At 43.6% G+C, this 22,589-nt stretch overlaps 1 protein-coding gene across 2 annotated transcripts in view; it reads right to left on the reverse strand.

The window, feature by feature from the left end:
- Nucleotides 1-22,418, reverse strand: part of usp43b (ubiquitin specific peptidase 43b) — an 83,016-nt gene extending 60,598 nt beyond the window's left edge. For both annotated transcript variants that reach the window (XM_017416765.3, XM_037978798.1), the window contains exons 1-2: nt 21,514-22,418; nt 11,401-11,547 (exon numbers count right to left, since the gene is read on the reverse strand). In XM_017416765.3, the coding sequence (XP_017272254.1) occupies nt 11,401-11,547; nt 21,514-22,155 (789 nt within the window). In that variant the 5' untranslated portion in view covers nt 22,156-22,418. The remainder of the gene's footprint in view (nt 1-11,400; nt 11,548-21,513) is intronic.
- Nucleotides 22,419-22,589: the final 171 nt, after the last annotated feature.

Consider the following 22,589-nt stretch of genomic DNA (forward strand, 5'->3'; position numbering starts at 1 on the left):
CTGTTCCTATAAAGTTGGGAGCATGAAATTGCCTAAAATATCTTGGTACGCTGAAGCATTAAGACTTCTTTTCACTGGAACTAAGCGGCTGAGCCCAACTTCTGAAAAACAACCCCACACCATGATCCTCCCTCCACCAAACTTTACACTTGGCACTTGGTGGGTACAAAGCAAGCAGAGGCGACTATGATATGGGCAGAGGAAGGCAACACAATTATTCGCACAAAAACAGGCTGTTATTTAAAAAAATCAACACTCCAAAAGTTGCAGCCCAGCAACATTTTGGCTTAGGAGCGCTGTGGTGTCATGACCACCTTCATACTCGAGGAGGTTTTCCAAATTTGATGAACTCCTGCCCCATAATAGGTTATGTAGGTTTTGGAGAGCTAAGTAGGGTTTTAATCCAATGTGAAGGGTCAAGCTGTGTGTTTTTTTAAATTTCCTACTTGCATGATATGCAGGATGATTAATGACTCAACTCTGGTTACAGTTATAAGTGCGAGCATTCATCATCAATTATCAATTTTATCATCATCATCAGATGGAAAATAAAAAGCAGTAAAAAAGACAAAAGAACAATTAACTGATGGGCGTTTTGTTTACTGCCAAATTAATCTGACCTCGGAGTGTCTTAAAATAAAAGAAGCTGACTAAGGCTGCAAAAAGCAATTTTTGTAAATAAATAAAAGCCATTAAAGTGAAAAATAGAGAGTCTGGTTGGCTACATTTCCATCCTTCACCCCTCTATTTTTCCTGGACACTGGGGTTATTTGTTCTCAGCAGTTAGTCACTCGCTGCAAGAATGACCTAGACTTTATTACTTGCTGCAGTATTTCACTGCCTGGACTTTAATGCCCTGTTGGGTTTTCACTGTTTCGCACCAGAAAATAGACTGGAGGCTCTAAATTACCGTGAGTATTACTACGCCTTTGAGCGACCGGCCTGTGGTATTCTCCCTGTGGTGAACTGAAAACCTGTGGCTGCAGCAGAGATCAACAAGGTCACCTCGCAACACAAGGACCCTGGGTTTGAAGCTACTGTTTGGTTGAATTCTTTCTGTGGGGTTTTCTTTGGGCAGACCAAAAACAGGCATGTTTGGCTAATCGGTGACTCTAAATAGTTACTAGTTGTGAGTAGTTGTCTGCCTGTGACGGACTTGCGACCTGTCCAGGGTGTCCCCCGCCTCTTGCCCAGTGACCACTGGAGGTAGACACCAGCTCCCCCCACAGAGCAGGAGAAGCAAGTAAAGAAAACAGATGGATGGGAACCAATTTCTTACAGGTATATCTTCTTCTTCTTCTTTCGGCTGCTGCCTTCTTCAGGGGTCACCACAGCAAGTAAACTCGCACGAACGATTTGGCCACCAAGCTACCGCAGCCCCTCTTCCAGGAATATCATGGAAAAAAAAAACCCCACAAAAACACAGTTTCATAACCTCTAAAAGTTTCCATGATATTGCTCTTGGCCTGCAGCCAGTCGTCCCACAGCTGTTATAACTGCTCCACGACATTCAGCAGGTTGATGTGGACTCCACACATGTTCGACTGGGGGGAGGATTGGCGACCTGACTGTCCTCAACACGACGTAGGAGGTTCAGAGACACTGACACTGACATATGGTACGGTGACGCTGAAGTCCGGCGGACACAGCGCAGGATGAGACAAGCTGCAGTAAAGAGTCCAATACTTGTGTCCAGATGGCAGCTGCAGATGTCACGGGACTCTGTAATGCTTTGCGTACAATACAACAATCCTCCCTTGGCTGTCTTGTTCACAACGTGTCTGGGTGCCCTCGCATGGGCTAACATCTGGCCCATGTGACATCTGTACGCCACAGTTTCGTGACACAATGGGACCCCTATAAAACTCCATCAAGTACTGGTGATGCCGTCCAGTGCGTCTACGAGGCGTCCTCTGTGCCGGCTGACCTTCACTCACTGTTTCAACTGACTATCGGACACTCAGGCAACTACCTGATAACACCGTCACTCCAAAGACAAGATCAGCCCCTTGGAAATGTTTCCAGTGGTGATTTTTTTTGGATACCAGGGGGGCGACATCTATCGCTTTTTTTTTTTGTTTGTTTGGTAACAAGGTTTCAACAGAAGCAATTGCAACAAACCAAGTTAGTCAGCACGTCTAACAGTGAAATAAACAGCCCGGCGCACGCTCATTACCGAGGCTAATAACACAAATAATTAACCTGCTAGCATCAGATAGTCAGGCTCCAAGTAGGGAGCTACATTAATAATCAGTATTAAAGCAATATGTGATTATTTTAGCAGGAGTGGTAATAGAAGGAGCATTTTTGTTCCGCAATAAAACGAATTAGATTGTGTAATACAGTTTTAAAATTTGATTTTGACATCATAATACCAGAACAGCACGGTACTTTTTCCTCAGGGTTCTTATCCTGTCAGAACAGCACCGACACACAGTATCTTCTTACTGTTGTAAATCTGCTACGAACAAACAGAAAATAAACATTTCTGAAGCCAGCTCACCTCCTGAGCTGATGATGTTTATTGTGCCGCTTTTGCCTGCACTGAGAAATTATACACTCATAAGGATTTAAGAGACGTTCTTAAATGAAAGACTTTTAAATTTTGGTCTTTTGATTAAAGGCCGCTTTCCTAAATTGGTATTGGATCGCGCGGGGCTAGATTGGTAATTGCTACTTCACTGGCAAATTGAATTTCATTCAAGATACCACATTAAAACTGGACTTGGCGAGGCAGGGCACGCCTCCCTGCTCAAATAATTTCTATCAACAACTGCTTAAATCACTCCAGTCTGCCTGGTTTCAGGCAATTTAATTGACACACTCTGTGGAAAGCCTCCACTCAGCAAATGCGAATCATTTAAGCCGTTGAGGCCGGCACCGCGTGCCAATCAGGCCCGGCGACGGTTGGGAGTATTTTGTGCGTGGGGTGTCCTTTCTTTACATCAAGTGTGGAATTTGCGAGTTTGTTTGACTTGGCTACAGGAAACGCTGAAGTGTGTCGCTCATCTTCAAGTGCCGTGCGTTTTTTTGAAGAAAAATCGGCGCCCTTTACAGCTTTGCATGCTGCTGACTTAAACTGTAATCTGCAACGCCGTCAGAGCCACGCAGACTCCTGCTGATTTTAAAAACAGCTTGATATTTAAACCACTCATGTTGTTGTGACTGGAGGATTCAGCTGGACTTTAATTGTGCCTTTGCTTCAGACACTAACTATAATTCACTAAAATACTTTAGCTGTATATATATATATATATATATATACACACGCACACCAGACATTGATAACCTCCTAAAATTTCTATTTTTCTATGTCTTATTTCTGGAGATGTTACTGACAGTTGTAGGCTAACACCATGGCCATTTTCACAGCAGTAATGAGCACAGAGCTGAAGGTTTGTTTGCTGAAAGTTGTGCCACTTTTTGATCTCTGCAAAGACCTTTAGGATGCAGTTAATAAATGTTTAATAATAGTATTCCTTATTGCTATTCAACTAATTTTCTTCTGTGTTTGCCACAAATGTCAATTTGCCACTCCTCCCTGAGCCCCTGTTTGCTTCTGAGCAAAACATTTTCTCTTTAAAACTGGAGAAGAGTCCTTTTAAACTACTACATAAAATACTGCAGACACAGAAATATAGGTTCAAGCCTGTATAAAACTGGGCTCAGACTGGGAATGAACTGCGGACGCCACTCACGAGGTAGTTCCCAAACGTTTAAAAACCCTAACGAGGATTCACGGTTTCTTTGCGTTTGTCGCAGGGACTCGCTCCAACGTCGTTGCAGGCGTCGAGAACTCCTATTTGGTTTCCACAAGTCAGAAAGTGCAAGACGAATTTGCGAGGGTTTGGCAACACATGAAACCAAACTGTGATTGGAGACCAAAAAAAAAAAAGGATTAATTCGCAAACAAACTGAGACATAATTAAGGCACACTGTGGCTTCCAGCGTCTGCACACCAGGAAATGCGTCGTAGGTACCAACTTGGTGAGATTTCAAACAAAAAAATGTATTTTTTTGCAATTGTTTTGTTTCCAACTTATTGCCAAGAGTTACAGCTCGGTGAGAATCATGTTTTCCAATTCAAGAATGTTTTCTATGAAACACTTTATTTTTACACAGTGAATTTCTGTTTTAAGGCTTATCTTCTATTTTGTATTTCTATCTGCCTGTCTTATTAAGCATGCTGGCAGGGAGTGACGGACACAGGCGTGTGGTTACCATGGTGACCTTAACGAGCCACTACATAGCCATCTTGTGTTTCCTAACACTTTTTCTACAGCTCATACATTAAACTGCCTGTACTTCAGCAGCTTAGATTATTACAAAATAAAAGTCTCAAATTACTACCAGGCAGCCTTCCAACACTTTTTTTTGGAAATTCTTCTCGCTTTTGATGACTCCTCGCACACGGATATCCACGAGTTTGAACCAGTTCTGCGCTGATCTGAGTGGTAGGTGCACAAGGTCCTTAAACACAGTGGTCATGTTTGCACCCAAGCCTGCATTATGCTTTTTCCAGCTGGGTGGCTCTGAGTCACAGGAAAGCATTTCAGCCCGGCAGGGCAGACAGTTTCAGTAGCAGAGAGGAGCAAAAACTCACAAGAGTTACGACTCGACCGTTCGTGGTAATTGAGCGCACAAAAGGAGCTGCTCTGCTCAGCTGCAAGTTAAGAAGTGCACTTTACAGGCATGCGCCGCTAGAATAACTGATAGGAAGCCAGGTCTAAAACCGCGGCGCACGTCTGGGTCACCATCTGGACGGACCTCTTAATTTCAGCACGCAACCACCCGCGTAGCGCACGGCCACAAAGCCAGGAGCGAGAAGAAGAGGGCGATGCCTAATCAAGGGTCACTTCCTGATTGCTGGGCTGTTGTAATAAGCAGGTAGACGAAGGAGGTCCACGCCTATCAGCCACTTTTAAAACCTTCTGAGTCAGAAAAACTCACAGTACACTTACATCGAGACAGATAATTTCCCTCGCAAAGTAACAATTTGTTCTAAAAAAAATATCATGGCAGAGGAGACAGTTTTGGATATCTGAAGATATCAATAATTAAACAACTGGAGGCTAAATGGCGCAGCTTTAGTTCAAGTAGAGGACCAGAATGCAACTCTGCTGTAAGGCTGGCAGGTCAAACCAGCGAATCACATTTCTCCCTCAGATCCATCCTTCAGAACAAAGTGCTCCTACTGTTATTTACAGGCGATCCTGGAACTATGCCCAAGCATCACCAGCCTAGGTATACGAGTTGCCGTGGCATTAAAACAGAGCCACGGCAAAGTTAAGGTCTGGTCCTTCACAAGACGCAAGACATCGCATCTCGCTGACGTGATCATGAGACGGTCTTTTTCGCATGGACAATTCATGGAGAAGCTGTGGGGGAAGAAGTCCTGGTAAGACATGTATCGGACTAGAGTGAAATGGAAGCATGTGCATATACCACATGAACAAACACGCCCGTGAAGTTCTGACTAGGACCCCTGTTCATTCTGGTCTGCTGTTCCTCAGGGCGCCCCCAGAAATCCCCTGATAACAGAAACGTTCCGCTTGGTTCTGGTGTCACTTTGGATTTGATGAACGAAACGCATGCCAGTAGCTTTTTTTGTGGGGCGGGTTCTTTGCTAGGAAAAGTGGACCTTTTACCAAGCAAGTGGTAGCTGCTTGACCTCCTTTACCACCACATCAAACTTTAGCTCAGTATCTGTAAAACTGGCTGAGTTAAAACCTTTTTTTTTTTTGAGTTTGCTCTGGTCGATTAGCTGTGGCAGCCTTGTTGAATAGGGTTGACTCCAGAGGTTAATCGGTTGTAGGTTTAAATAAAGATCCCTCCTGTTCACTGTTATGGATCACACACAACAGGGCCAGATTTCCAACCATGCTGGACTGCAAGCTTTGCTCTCTTTTTCCGTCATGATGCATGAATAAAAAGAAAAAGCTGAGACAAAGTGACAGAGTTTTCAGCCACCAGTGGGGCACTGTCCTGCACGTTTTAGTTGTTTCTCTGCTTTCATACGCCTGATTTGAATGACTGAGTGATTAACAGGCTTCTGCAGAACTTGAAGAGCTGCTGAAGAGCAGGGAATCATCTGAAACATGCAGGATAGAGGCCCTCCAGGACCAGGATTGGACGCCACTGTTTTAGACAACGAGGGCACAACGTAAAACCCATAAAACTCACACACTCCTGCCTACATTTGTGTCGGCAAAGAAGAAGAGAGTTGACCGGCATGGCTCTGAAAAAATTAGCTGTGCAGAATCCAGGATGCAATAATCTGAACCTTGGTCAGAGTTGGTCTTAAACCGTCTCTGCCGCCGCTCTGTCCCATCTGTCCACACGCTGTTAGTGTCCTTCTTATTGCACTGCGACGTTCCTTTGTCACCAGCCTGACGTTAAAAGGTTTGGTGTGTGAAAGGTTTAGCAACCCCGGGGACGGCAGCTAACTTAGTTTTGTCCGCTAACTCAAAGATAACTAAATCCTTCCTGGACATCTGTGGTTGCCTAGCAACTGGTATCGAACATAGATGCGATTCTGGCACTTGTGCTCTCCTCCTGGCCTCCTCACTGCTCCACCTGAGGCGGCTGGTAATGTGCGCCACGTCGAGGAATGCTAGGCCTTTATTTTGACAAGGAGATAAGAGATACTTGACCGCATTTCACAACTACAACTTTTACTGATTGATTTGTAACCTGATATCATTACGTTTACTCTGTTCATAACACAACAAGTTCAGGGTTTGTTTGTTTGCAGCTAGCTGGAGCATATCCTGTACTTACTGAAGGAATATCATAATATTTCTGCAGGAATAACCACATAATGGGACACTAATGATGATGTAAACCTTTTTATCAGAGGGCTACATACAGAACCGGAGCTGTTGTTGCACAGGCCCAGACCAACGAGTTAAACTCACTTCAGCTAAAAATTAATTTTAAAACTAATTATATCACAAAAGTAATCTTGACTGCTCCTTTCCTGAATGAGTAAATCCTATTTAAAAAGGCTTTGTTGCTTTCTGGATAGTAGAGCTTCTGTATTTCTGTGTTTTTTTTGTCTGATGGTGTTGATTTAATCCTCATCAACTATGTTCTGTTCTCCACAAACTAAGCTCACTTCTTGCCACTGACTTCAGTAAACAAACACTTAGTTGTCAGCATCTTGCTAAACTCTACACCCTGTACCAGTCGTCATGTTTTTTTTGTTTTTTTTTTAATCATTTTTTTTTATCATCTTCTGACACAACATTGACTCTGAAATCTCCCACCAACACAACCGCTGACGTGAACGTCGTAAAACTTCCCTTCAGAATAAAAGCACGGCACAAGCCAGTTTTCAAAACCAAAGCAGAGAATTGGAACTTGCATGCAGAATGACTTCTGCTTTTTCAAAGACCTCCTCTAAGATGCTCATTTGTGCAAAGGGTTGTAAAATGATGTGCACAAGAACAGATATATTAGTTTGAAGATTGGAGGTTTTTTAACCGTCAAGTTGGCCACAATCCACATTGCTATTGGCCGAGCTCAGACTGCCTGTAAGCATATTAATCTGCTCAGAATTAAACTCTTATTTCTCCAAAGTGAGGTTATTCAAAGAGCCATCTGCAACAGGTAAGATATTAACTGTTCATAGCCTTTCCATAGAAACCCACTTCAACTGCTTAGTTGCATTGCGTAAGCGGGTATTTCTGTGATAACAGAAGAATGGACGTGCTTTTAGGGGACAGCCTGAGTTTTAATGAAGGACTAGTATTAATATTTGCCTTTTAAAAACACCCACTGATAAACTATCGAGCTGCCAGCGTTTAGTTTATGTGAACCAACAAATGGTGGCTCAACGAGAACATTGGTTTTACAACGACACTGCACCATTTCTGTTTGAAAAGGGCTAATATTTATAACACTATTATCTCCCACATTTTATAATCACTACCGCTTACTTTTTCCTAGTCCATTACAACGTTCCCTCTGTACCCTTGGGGCACACAACAAGTGTCTCTTTCTTCCAGCCACCAACAAAGGGGTGCATTCATGAAGCCAAGAAAGACAAGAGTGAGACAGAGAGAGAGAGAGAGAGACAGAGAGAGAGAGAGAAATACAACACACACACACACAGACAGAATGATATTCACGCTTGCGATCTGTTTTAATAGCAAGTAAACAATCAACAAACCAGGAGCGAATGTGCGCTGTGTGAGTCAAAGCCGTGAGGAGGGAACATTGGAATCTGTGTAATGTTGGTCTGATCTTCTGAGTGAGGGACGTCTCCGTTCGGCTGCAGCACAAACCCGTCTGACACCCAGGGGTTGGAACAGCGAAGTCAGGCCAGCAGAGCCGGGGATGGAGTGGGGTTATCGGGTTATTTTTAGCTTCCGTTTGCACCGAAATTTATCTAACAATGCAAGTTAGAGGGAAAAAAATTAATTTAACACAAGACAGTTTTTTTTTTCTGGGGGGTCAGCAGTAAAAGAGATTGCAGCGCCCCGACTCACTGACTGCGAGGAAGAACGTGAACAGACTGATAAGCTGGGAAACGAGGTTGTAAACCCTGGAAGTGTCCCACCACTACCACCAGAACCACCGGAGCGCTGGTAGGCTGGCTGAGGAAAAGAGTCCTGAGACGTGCCAACAAAGAAACAAAACACAACAGAGAAACCTAATCCTTGGATACTCCGAAAGTTTTCCTGTAGTAAGAGCATTACATTTACTTATGACTTATTTTTCCGCCGCTCCCCGCTGAGTTCATCCGGGGGAGTCATATCAGCCTGCATACCTCAACACTACAGCGCACATCAGAGGTCAGAGCTATGAAGGACAAAGAAGTTGATAAGACAAGGAGTGAAGCATGAGTCACTGGGAGAGAAGATTACTGGAGAGAGGGAAGAGTTTCCATCAGCGTACAGCAGGTTGCAAAAAGCATTCAGATGGCTCTTTCATTTTATTACAAGTAAGAATTTCACACAAAAACAAAACATCTGAATTAACAAAGTTAACAAACCAGAGATTCTCAGATGGATTGAGGTCTGGACTGATTCTCCTTAAACCAGCATGTTTCTTCAGCTGTGTGTTTCGGGTCATTGTCCTGCTGGAAGGTGGACCTCTGTCCAAGTCTCAAACCTCTAGAAGGCAATGTATTTTGCTCAACCCGTCTTTCCTTTAACTTTGACCAGTTCTCCAGTCTTTACTGATTAAAAAAAAAAAAAACTCACAGCATGAAGCTGCCACCACCATGCTTCACTGTGGGGATGGTGTTCTCAGCAGGATGAGAGGTGGTAGGTTTGCCTCAGACATGGTGTTGTCCCCGATGGCCTAAAAGTTGGAGTTTGGTCTCATCTGACAACAACAATTTCTCCAAAAACTGTCCAGCTATTTTTTTCTTGAAGCAATATTGTGTGCCGTGGACACACATATAACTGATCCTTGGTCTTCATGATGTCTCATGCTTGGTGGTTACCCTTACTACTTACAGGTGTTGAATCTGGGGTCTATCAGAACAGGTGTCAAATCATTTAATACTCAGATTGCCCCCAGGGGAATCTTATTTAACTAAATATGTGGAAATGGTTGGAGGTTCAAGACAAAGGGGGTGAATACATACGCACATATCACTTTCCAGTTTTATATGTTTGTTAGAATGATTTAAAACATGTCTGTCTAGATGCACAGATGGATGAATGGATGTTCATAGTAGACTCAGTGCTAAAATTATGTCTGTTGCTCAGTGGGTAGGTTAGTCATATCGGTAAAAAATAATAATAAAAAATTTTGTTTTTTTTTACTCTGAGAGGAAAGCAAAAAGTTGTAAAAAGCACAACCGAAGTCGCAAACTGTCCGCTAACACCAGCATGTAGCAGGAACCAAGTCAGAGTTTTTAAAGCCTAATGCTCTCCATACCTGGACGGCTCTTCTGATATTTAACAAAGCGTGACGACATTTTGTTTGGGGCACCACAGGCAGACCTTATCGGCAACCCTCCACCCAGCCTCCCGTCATGTCCTCTGTGCTCCCCAGCACGCTAAGAGATACAACCCAGACCTCCTGGGCTGCCTAAAACCCCCCTCGCCCCGTCCTTTACGCTCATCCTGACACAAGAAGCAGCTTAGAAGCAAGAGAGACGGGAAATGAGTTACGAGGCAACCAAAATCGGTCTAAACAGTGAGAACAGCATCGTTTTTCCTGCATAAGTCGGTTCTTACTCCAGTCTACGATATAAAAGAGGGATATCTCTACAGTAAAATTGTGTTTTTAATAATGCATGAATGTTCTGCTTAAATGGCTCACAACAGAGCAGTTCAAAGTTTCAATCTACAAGTATTAGGCTGCCCTGTGCCTGCAGCAGGAGGAATACTGAGAGTAAGGCCAACAGCAGATACTCTTCTTGTTAACAGGCAATGAGTGAGACACAGAGGGAGTTTGCATGTCACAGTGGGGTGCACAGAATCGTCCTGCGGACACACATTTTTAAACCTGACGCCGACTTCTGTAGAGAAAACTGATGCAATGTTGTCAGATGAATTAGGGAAACATTTTGAACTGCTCGACCTAACAGCTCACTTCAAACTAAACCAGAGATAGCCCAAATGGTGGGGAAAACATTTCTCAACATGACCTCTGAAAGCGAAATGGAGCGAACATTGTATTAACGTAACGGCTTAGATCTTTATAAGTTGGGGCTCTCTGGAACGAGTATGAACAGTGAACATCTTACCTGCTGTTGCTCTATGAACGACCTCGGTTTAATTCTGACCAGACTGACGAGCTGACGGCGGATCAGAGCGAGGCCAAGACCAAAGTGGGTTGTTGTCGTTTTAGAACAGCAGTCTCCAAAATTTCATAGTGAACTGTATTTTATGAACTTTTACATTGTTGTCTATTTTGCTCAATAAGGTTATTTACACCCAATTTTTTGATTTTTACAAGCACAAAAAGTGGAAGCAGTGAGATGTGGAACTCTCACTGCTCAGAACTCAATTATTTCACCAAACTGACGTTGTAAAACAACCTATCTACAGCAGGTAAGATATTAATTGCTCATAATTTTTCCACAAAACCCAGCTTCTAAAGATTTGAACTTTCCCTTAACCTATATCAGTAATATGTGTACAAAGATCAAATGATTAAATATTGGGTTCACTTTCTATTATTTTACTGGATTTTATCCTTTATTATGTATTAAATGTATTATTTCTCAGTTAATAATGGTTTGAATTCAAACTATAAAAAGCAACTGTTACATCCTTAAATCCCCGCTTCATGCCTGTTATTCACTGTTTTAATTGCAGACGTTACAAAGCAAAATAAAATAAAAAGCTTCTCTTCATGAGGTTCTCCTGCCTCTCGCTCAGGGAACGTAGGGAACCATCACAGACACTGGAGCCGCACGGCCTGACTGCTTCCTACCTTTCCAGGAGCTCTGGTCTTGTTGTTGTTGTTGTGAGACGCCAGCATGACGTCTTCGTGGACACGATCCAGCAGCCACAAGAGGAACTCCAGGGCGTCGTGCTGGGAGTTACCACGAAACTGTGACCCGTACTTGGACACGACAGTCTGGGAAGGAGGAAGGAAAAAACAGACGTGGTGACATCTACATAATTATGAGCCTTCTTCAGAGCACGAACAACGCTGGTGCTGTTAAAGTACCTGCTGTGGCTGTCGAGATGTTTAATTCTACAGAGACCTTTTGATGGACTTGTCTTTCCTGTCCTCATGTTGTCATGATGTCACCTTTTTTGTTTAATCTGACGGTGAATTAATGTTGAGGTTTTACCTAAAAGACTTAATTATCGCCCACCATCGAAAAGCTGGAGATAAAGTCTGCGAATATGTGTGTGTTGATTCCTCTGCCTGTCTGTGAGCAAAATATCTCACGAGCAAGTGGACGCATCTCAATGAACCTTTCAGAAAGTAATCACTGGGCTGCAACTGATGAACTCGTGGTGTGAACCAGATTCAAGATGGACGCCACAGCTAACCAAGCTTGAAAAACACAAACTCCGAACGCTAACAGATTGTGCGAGACTTCACAATATGGCATGATATCGTGCACAGTTTAAGCTAGGTTTAAAACTCTAGCATCAGATGTGGCGGGCGATATGCATTGCTTCAGGAACATAATTAGAGAGCTAAGATATGTTTGCTTTATACGGACTTCTTTTACAAAAAATGGCAATTTCAGTCTCTGCCTGGATGTGTTTGTTAGTTTAACTTTCGTACATGAATGGGCAGGGTTTTTTCCTGCCTTTTAAAAAAAAGAAATTAAGAAAACACGGATTAAAGAACTCCTGGCATGGTAAATATATGTTAAAACTTTTCATGCATCGCTTTAGCTGATGCAGCGTCATTTTGGATTTCTGTCTAAATCGTCAAAAACTAAACTAAATTTACAGCCTTACCTCTGAAGTATCACCTGAAGTAAAAATGTAAAAAAAAAACTAAATTTCATATTAAACAAGAGCTCTGAGTAACCTTTTAGGTAAAAGCAGATTGAAGTCTACTTCAGTTCTCACAGTCTAACGTGACTGCAGATTTAAGTGGCACCCGGCTTAATTAGGCGAGGAATTAGCCTCACGAACTGCAGCTGGCAGCCCTGAGGAAGAAGAGGCAGTGATGAGGGAGAACAGTCGGCAGTAATCACTAATATGTGTGAGGTACCTCTAACAGCGTTCAGACCTGAACACGGAGTAGGATGTCTGATGACGAGGCTGAACGGAAAGCCACAGGTTCAATGAAAAAATAGAAAGTCTGAAATGCTAACAGGGTGGCACAGTGCAGCAGTGGTTGGAGTGGTCGGTCGCTTCCTAGTAAGAAGTTTACATGTTCTCCCTGTGCACATGTGGGTTTACCCCGGTTTCCTCCCACAGACCAAAAACATGCATGTTAGGTTCATTGGTAACTCTAAAATAGTCCCCAGGTGTGAAAGATTGTTTGTCTCATTTCTTTGTATGTGTCCCTGTCCAGGGTGTCCCCCTGTCTCTCTCACAGTGACTGCTGGAGATAAACACCAGCTCCTTGAGACCCAGAAAGGAGACGTGGGTAAAGAAAATGGATGGATGAGTGCATGAAACGCTGACTTAAAACGCACTGAAGAGTCCTTGAGCAAAGCGTGTAACTGAACACGGCTGCAGAGTTCGGTGAAAACGGTGCGGTTAGTTCTCCTGACGGTGTCCACTTGTTAGCGCGCAGGACAGAGCCACCCCTGGAAGAACGAGCTTTACCTTTGAAACATTAAATGACCGCTTCAGCAACTGATGGAAACGGAAGTCTTGACATCTTTCAAGGAGCGACTAAAACTTGGGCAACAAAAGTGAGACAAAAATGACAAACTGCTGATTAAGACATGGAAAAGTGATGGGCTTTGAAAGATGACCCTGTGAACTCTGGTGTGAACTCCTGCACAATGTGTTAGCTCTCAGATTATGTGTTGGGGATGACTCTCAGCTTCTACCACACCAAAATGTACCACAATATCTGTAAATCTGACCCAGTTGTGGCCATTTATGTGTTTGCTAAGGTTCCTAAATCAGAACGACTCCAAAGGTTACCCAATGATTTCTTTCTGAGTTTCATTAAAACTTCTCCCGTGGTTCATGAGTTATTTTGCTAACACAGCAGACAGTCACACACAAAGGCAGTGAGTGGTAATAAATATATTCATTGGATGGTAAATCTGTGAAACATGCAAAAGTTAATATAGTCCAAAGAGGATCTTAAAGTAAAGTATAGAGTTGTTGTTTCTGGCGTGTCTTTGTCGAGCAGAACTTCTGTTACAGGTAGGCACCGAGGTATATTTTTACGTCCGCGTCAGCTGCATATGCTGACACGTCTTTTTTTTTTTTTTCCTTTTTGCTCTCCTGGATCCCACACCTCGAACTCTGCAAAGTCTTAGATGCACAAACTTTTTTTTTTTACAATAAGCCACAGCCTGAAGCATCTCGATTCTCTTGTTGGCGCGGATGCACTTCCACACAACGGCAGAAACAGATTCTGAATGAGACTCTTTGGCAAAAAAAATAAGAATATAAAACAAACTCAGGTTAGTGCAGCAGCCTTTATAAAATGGAGGCTCTTAAAAATATGAAATAAAATCTTCCTGGTGGAGTTGTTTTGATATATCAGCCATATAAACCGTGACCTGTTCTAAGCTCCAGCTGCTCTGCAGGCAGTCATTACAGCAAAGCAATAACAGTGATTACCATCAGCTCTGCGAAGGTGCCAATTGTCTCAGTGACATAATTACAGCTGTGGAAAAGCCAATGAGGGTTTTATTACCGGCTGTGGCATAATGGTCACTCTGTAATGGGAACGTGGGTAACCATTTAACAGAAGACAAAAAAATATATCTATTAAGCTAATCGTAAATATTGAAACCATCTACCCACCCATTATGGGTTGACTGCTAAAGCAGTTAATTTCGGCTGTACAGCTGAACCACTTAAACATTAACTGGAAAACTATTGAATAGGTTTAGACGGGGGTCAACACAGCCACTGCCTACGGTTCCAAACGTATATCACCTTTGGGTCATTTGGGACTCACTTTTGTGATAACCTAAAATGATAAAATGTTAATGGTTTGCACACAAACTATCGCCCTTTCATACATTCTTACCTGCACTACAGTTCATTATTAGTACCTGCTGATTCTGAATGCAGCTTCAAGAACAAAGTTATGAAAAAGTAACATTTCCGATCTAACCAGTTCACTGTATAAAGCTTTGACAGATAAAAATGTCACTTCTGACCATTTGCCCTGGTATATCCAACACTGGCATAATATTATTCTGGTCACCTTCCTTTGGGGTCTGACTGAGTTTCCCTGCTGAGAAAGGCGCTGCCATCGTGGAAAGGACAATGTAGAAAGCGTGTAGCTCCCTGTATGACACTGATCACTGCTTCTTATTTTACAACACATGCTAGCATATCAGAAACACAGATTACATGGGTCCAAATGGGAAGAAATCAAGCTCATTTTGGGACATATTGATCACAACTGCATACATTTTGAGTCGAAGGGTGCAAAGGTTACAGCGTGCGATGGCCAAAGATTTGCTAATGCTACGCAGCCTTAGTGTAGCTGCACTGTTGTTGTCTATGTGTGGGGTTTTGTTTTTACCCGTGACCTTGTTGCTGCATATCTGTGGCAGTCACAGGAGGGTATGAAGGTCATTGTGTAAGCTATTTTACAAGCTTCAGATGTCTAGAGAGTCTTCTCAGAGCAACTCTCAGTGTACATGTTGAAGACTTTTCTTGCGAAGGATGAAGGAAGTAGCATGAGACTGTGTAATGGTATTTGCAGGGTCACAGCCACATTGATTTTGTCATTAGGGCGTGTTTGAGGGGGAGTAAGCGATGTTTCAAATTTGCTACGTTCGTGACGCAAGCTTGATGAGAATGACTGATAAATTTGTGAATACCGGGTGTTGCTGGAGATATCCTACATGTGCTAAAGTATCAGATATGGATCAGCTACATAAAGAGGCAATGTTGTGATTAGGCATGGGCTGGTATGAGATTCTGATGGTATAATTACCCTTCCTCTCTGCTGTTCTGATGTTAGTTAATTATTTACCTCCACCAAGGAGGTTATATTTTCAGTAACGTTTGTCTGTCTGTGTGTTTGTCTGTCTGATACTCAAAAACTTAAGAATGAATTTCATGAAATATTCAGGAAATATCAAACATGGTACAAAGAACAAGTGATTCATTTTTGGTGGTCATCTGGATCCCAATCCGGATTCAGGAATTTTTAAAAGGAACTGACATAATGAAGATCCCTACAGCGAGTGGTAATCTAAGCGGACAGTGACCCTATGACCTTGGCGGAGGTTTGCGCTCTCGCAGTGTTTCTAGTGATTAGCCTCCGTCGCGAGCCGTTTGTACATTTCACCTGCTAACATGCTAACTCCTGTAGCTTGCTGCAAAAGCTTGTTTCAAAACAGCGTTACCTTAAAAAAAGAGACACGGTGTGTTGCTTCTCTAGTAGACAGACAATGTCTTTTTTTAATGAGTAAAAAAGTTTAGGGGAATTCCTAACTTGAATACTGTACACAACTGAACGACTGCTTGTTTTCAGGGGTTTTAACCATAGAAACAGACACTGTGGTGTGCCTGAAAACCAGTAATGTGCCCATACTCATACTCAATTTTAAAAAAAAAAAGACAAAAATCTGTTTTATTAATCAGCCCAACTAATCAACACAGTAAACACAAGCATGTTTCGTGTGAGTTGTGTTCTGCTAATATATATCCAAACGTGATGACCAATTGTCACAGGATCGGTTTAAGAGTAGGTCTCCACACTCCTGCTCAGTCATGGCACCTGTTAAACCTCCCTCTCCTCCCTCTCAGCTTCACGTCTTAGAAAACAACAAACTTGCTGTCAATTAACGGCTCAGGTTTCCGGATTTGTCCCAGTCCAGGCCCTACCTGCACGACCGCGTTAGGAGGGACACTCTTTGGAACAGTGGAAACCCGGGAACCACCGGACAAACGACATACAGAAGCACTGAATCTTCAGTGGAACGTTATTCAAGCTGTATTCACCTGTAATTCCTCTAAAGCCAGACAAATGTGCTAAGAACACTAAGAACATGTCTGTTTTTTATATATATATATATATAATTTTTTCCTCATAATATAAACCAACCTGTGAGGAGAGGAGCTCTAGCTCAGCAGAGACGATTCTTTCCCCATTTTAACAGTCGAGCCACACAAAACAGCAAATATTCTGTGGAATATAAAGTGCATCTCTGCCCACATTGAGCTTAAACTGTGAAAATGATCCCATCTCTGTGCTCATTTGAAGCTTAAGTGGACCGTAAGGGACGCTTTTTCAAACCAATGAGACTTGATGCAACAGACAGTTGCGATCAAAATGATTCACGCTCACCATGGCCATGAATGTCATGTTATTTTGGGGCTTTTATCGATCTATCAGAACCGCTCTTTCCAGGGTGGAAGGATTATGCAACAGACAACTTCAAGGACGTTTAAGGAAAGGAAAGAACTGGGTGCACAAGTTTTGAATTTCTTGAGGATATTTTTTTTAAAACTGCACAGGGTCAAAATTATGCTGAATATAAACAAACATTCACTTAAATCTTTTAATATGTTGTGCTGAAGGTTCTACAGTGTCGTATAACCTGACCAGTCCAAGACACATTAACTTTCCTTTAGTGAACATGATTGACTGCAGCTGGTCATTTCCCCTTTTTTCTGTATAGAAAGAATTTATGTGACAGCACTTATTGGATAGACCAATACTAGGAACGTTCAAGGTACTAAATGGTGATCTAATAAGGAGATCTGTAGATTTACACGAGTTGGTAAAGTCCTTCGGAGCCTTTTCTAAACAACTGGAGATTTCAGGATCATCGTACTGTACACAAGTACAAGTTCTTCAGATGTGTCGCCACTGTGCCAGGGTCAGGGAGAAGATCCAAACTGTCCCCCTCAGACGGAGGTAAACTGGTTAGGGTCTGAAGTAAAGTTCTATGGTCAGACAAAGCAAAGATTGAGCTATATAACAGGAAGTATGTTTAGAGGAGTCATCTTGAGGCTTTAGGACCTAAAGATGCTGTACCAGCTGTCAAGTATGGTGATGGTAGCATCATGCTGCGGTACTAGCGCACTGCACGAAGTGAATGGAATCACCAAAACGAAGGTCTACCTCCAAATTCTTCAACTTCAGCGTCAAATCAACAGCGAGACGGCTGAAACACATCTGGGTGTTCCAACAGAACGGTGATCCTCAAACACATCAGAACTGGTTTCCAGTTGGATAAAGCTGCTAACATTAAAAGTCTGGACTGGCCTTCCCACAGCCTCGACCTCAACCCTGTTGAAATTTGTGGACTACGCTCAGAAGCCGAAAGATCTATGCCAAGAAACCAGTCAATTTAAACGAACTCTATCAGTCCTGCGAAGACGAGGGGTCAAATACTCAGCCAGGATTATGAAGCTTGTTGGCAGGCTGCGATAAATTCAGACTTTTGCGCCCAATTCTTGTGTTTAAAACACCACTGAAGTGGTATTCAGTACAACCATTCCACTGGCAGTTCAAATAAATCACTAAAAGGTGCCAAATTAACGTTGCATCCATGCCCGGGATGAGTGGAGGTAAACTTCTGACCAAATCTGTAAGTACTCCAACTTTTCCCACGTTTCCAGGTCGCCTAACTTCTTAATGGGTTAATCTGTCTGATTCAGCCGAGCCTCTCCAAAGCTCCAAGAAGAAAACGCGTGACTTTTAGAGGTCAGCACGACTGATAATCGACTCAGAAAGTCGACAAATTAATAGAGCCGTTTAAACAATGACCAATCGTTTTTGTCGAGCTGTTTATAAGAGCTTTGTGCCGTTTTGAGCTCCTGCAATTGGGAGCTCATTTAGCCTCTCAAACACAAGCCTCGGAGCCATCTAATCATTTTATAATCCTTCCTCCAGGCAGCTGTGGTGTTACTCAACAGGCAATTTCAAAGGGCTTGAGCTGCACAAACTCAAGGCCTCTTATGGTCACCACGCTGCCAATAAAAACAGCAGAGTGTGTGTCTGTGTGTGTGTGCCAGAGGAAACAACGCATACGAAGAGGAAGGTTTTCATTTTCATTTATCTTTTAATCTCGGGGAGATTCGATACGACGGTCCTGCTGAGGTGTGCTATTGGACTCCTGTGAGACAAAAGGCAAATGAAAGTGTGGAGGTGCGGATTGATCGGCAGAGTGGAGAGCTTTGCCGAGCGAGCAAACGGGGGAGGGAATATTAAGAAACGGACCGACGCTTGATCAAATTGATTCCCCGCCGGCTGCCGGAGCCCATCGATACGACACGTCGCTCTGCCACAGCCTGTAGGCGGCTCCTCGGTGGGGAACGCGTACGGTCAAGTTATTTCGGGAGCCGTTCTTTTGGCGGAATTAGCATTTTCCGAGAGTAAACCCAGTCACGAGTGTCTTTGTTCGCCGCACCTTATCTACTCCTTGCCTTGAACTGCAGCTCGGAGAGAGCCGGAGCAGAAAAAGCTGCAGGCATATCCAGTTGCATCCCCCACCCCACTGTGGGCAGAGTGTAGGAAACCCTGGAAATGTGGCGGTGCTCTCATCTTAGCCATTTTTTGTTCTTATTTACAGCTGGTGTGATCCTGAAGGAGGAAAGACTCCAGAGCGGATTATGAATAATCAGGAGAACATCTTCAGATGCCCTCACAGTGACTGCAGTTTAATAAAGGGATGTGGATACTCTTTTAGTCATAATGTTATAGAAATAAGGAGGGGTTTTTTTCTGCTGTCCGGTGCAGCGTGCGAGTCAGGCACCTGCTGAACCCGTGCCCTCAGACCGCCGTGGCCCTGAGCAGCTCCCTCATTATCACCCAGCAGGGAGCCACAAAGTTACAGAGCAGCGCCAGCAGCCCGTGGCAGCCACAAACAGGAAGTGCTGTGATAATGTTCAGGGATTCAAGGACTCGTCCCACTATACGGTGAGTTTTTATTCACCCGCTACCGTAGACGAAAGGGCGATGTCTTTGCCTCCATGTGTGCGGACGTTAATTCGTCTTAGCTAAATTATTCACTCAACCACTGGATGGATTTTAATGAAACGCTAAGAAAGTAACAACTCGATGTACATCTAAGACTGATAAGGCTTTGGAGTCAATCCATTAAAAAAATACTTTCCACACAATCAACAGTGGGGATTTGGGAAAATGAGGGCGTAAACCCAGCCTTCTTTGCAGCTCTATAACTTAAACCCACTACATAGTAGAAACATGAGTCAAAAATACAAAAGGCCACAAGATCCTGAGCTCTCAACAAATTATTGGTCTGTTTGTTACCTTCTACCAATTTATTAAATACCCCAGTTTAAATTTTAGGAAATTTTAGACCTGTTTTTGATTCCAACTCCATCTTTTTATAGCAGCTAAAAGGCTATTTTATAAACTTTTTCACATTACAGAAAGACTTAATAGAGTTCTGTGGTCATTTACTGTCAGCGGTGAGAGAAAATTATTATTATTTTTTTTTTTTTACATTGGAGTTGTTTTAAAATGACAGCAATCCTTTTTGGAAGTTGGTGCGCTCAGCTTCACTGATGAGCTAATATTCGGTCTTATCCGAGAGGACCCGCGTGCGAGGAGGACTGTTATTGTCTTCAAACAACTTTAATCTTCAAAGTTTCCCAGCAGCTGATGTCAGCATTATTATGTAAACCTTACGTCTCTGTCTAGTTTGCATTATATGGTTATCTGGGGAGAAAATAGGAAATTCAAAGGCAGAATTGAAATTAAAGCATAGGCATCAACCAATGCAGCTTTGGTATTAAATCTAGATACAAATATAATAAAATACACTACTTTTAATGATTATAATAAAAAATCTGCAAGCAGGTTTGTTACTGCAGGCATACACTATAAAACAAAGCAAAAAAAATAATTTTAAAAAACTGTTATGTTTGTGCATGAGGCACAAATTCCCTCTCTTCACTTCTTTTAGTGCACGATTCCTCCTCTGGTTCTAATGTTTGTTCATTAGAGACACCTACTGTTCAGGAGGAGAACTGCAGCAGCTTCACTATAAACAGCAACAAACACCAAAAGTGTGCTTCAACCTGATCATGTGAGCCAACTAACACTCCAGGAAAAAAATAACTTGTGTTTTAATATTTATAATGTAGAAAATACATTTGATTCTCACTGATGAATTATTGTTAAATACATCTGCTGCTGGCCATTTAAATAATTAGACTCAATAAGTGACTTGGGATCATTTGTTGTATTATAGTGCGTTGAATTTCACTGTGTTGAATCCAATCCTTATGATTAAAGGGTGGATTTTGTGTGAACTGTGCTGGCAAAATGAGTGACAATGAGAAACTTTTCGAGACAGAGTTGTTATCATTTTCAAATTCTCCATCTCAAAAGCTTCAAAAAGGTATACAGTTTGTTGCAACTTGGTGAGCTGGTTATGCTTACGAGAACTCCAGCCGTATATTTCAAAAGGGGAAAGCCTAAGACTCAAAGGAAATCAAACGGACTAGAAATAAATGGATTATTTCTGAAGACACACCTGCGAGGAAACCTCAATTTAAGAGGTAGATCAGGAATATTACTTGATATTTTAGTTCACTGTGAACGGTGTCTTTAAGGACTCATTTTTTTTCATTACACAAATTTCAAATGCAATAAAAATCAATATTTGTTTAACTTTTTTTTTTTTTTAGCTCATTCTGACTTTTTGACAGATATTTGTCTGGGTTTGTGCTGCTTATGTATCTTTAATGAATTGGACCGTTGTGCATCAAGATACATATATGAGCCACAGACCACACTGTCCAGAGAACCCCACTCCAAAATGGACGGAATACCCCTTTCAAGACATTAAAGCAGATTAAGTGCAGCCAGATGTGTTTAGAGCATCCTGACCCAGTAACATGTGGCTGTGTTTGGTTAATGAGCCTCTGAAGGTGTCAAGACCAGTTGATTGCTCCTCACTAGAACCCCACAGAACCCACAGAACCCTTGGTGTACCTTGAAGTCCACTGACAGCTGTGGGGTGTACTCCAGAGTCCACAGAGCCCGGACCAGAGCTGCCAGGTGCTCCGTGACCTCCCCCTTCACCTCCCCGACCACCAGCCCGTTCCTCCTGCTCGGACCCAGGTCCATCCGGTACCGCTCCAGCCCCAGGTACTCGGCCAGCAGGTCGGTGTTGCTCAAGCACTGGACCACGGCGTTCATGAAGCAGGTGTTGCCGTGGTTCTTCAGCCCCAGCACGCCGGGGCTTTTGTCCCCGTACTGGTGCTGGAGTTTGTCCCCGCCGGCGCACAGAGACGAGGACGTGCTCGGGGGGGTTCTCGCCGGCCGGTCCCGAACCGGCTGCTGCTGGTGCTGCTGCTGCGCCGCCGCGATCCCAGAGCCGGCGCCCAGGGTGCAAGATGCGCCATTGCTGGCCCGGAACCCGCCGTCGTCGTCCTCCGCGTCCCGCGCGTCGGCGTCGTCTCCAAAGTGGGCGAAAGTGCCCAAAGTTTTCACGATCCTGTTCACGAAGCTCCCCACCGACTTCAGCGACCTCCTGCGGAACAGCCTCCCGGGCTTGGGCTTCTTGTCTCTGCGCCTCTCCTCCCTCGGCGGCGGCATGTCCTCCTCCCTGTCGAGCCTGCTCGGTTTCTCCATGGCGGCGCGTCTCTCTCTCCCTCTCTGTCTCTGTCTTACTCCCTCGTCGGTTCAGTCGGATGACGGCCGGGCGAACGTGGACGCCGGCGTGGCCCCTCTCCGCCCGTGGCCCCTGTTGTCCGGATGGGAGGCAGGAAAGCGCGCGGAGGTGCCACCATCGCGTCGGAGCCCGGAGGCGCAGGAGCTCGGTGTCAGTTCCGACGGAGGAGCCTCCTCATCCATCCCTGCTCCGAACTGTAGGCGTTCATTAAAGCTCTCTGAGAGGAGACTGAGAACTTCAGCCTGGAGGAGGGTTGTGTCGCTGCCTCCCATCCTCCCCCCTCTCCTCCCCCTTCTCCCCTCCCCTCGGGAAATCCAATCCGACACAAACAGCGGATTTTTACCTTTTACCTACAATAAAACAATAAATCTTACACTGGTGTCCCCCCCCCCCC

Source organism: Kryptolebias marmoratus, linkage group LG12 (genome assembly GCF_001649575.2).
Source record: "Kryptolebias marmoratus isolate JLee-2015 linkage group LG12, ASM164957v2, whole genome shotgun sequence".
NCBI classification, from domain to species: Eukaryota; Metazoa; Chordata; class Actinopteri; order Cyprinodontiformes; family Rivulidae; genus Kryptolebias; species Kryptolebias marmoratus.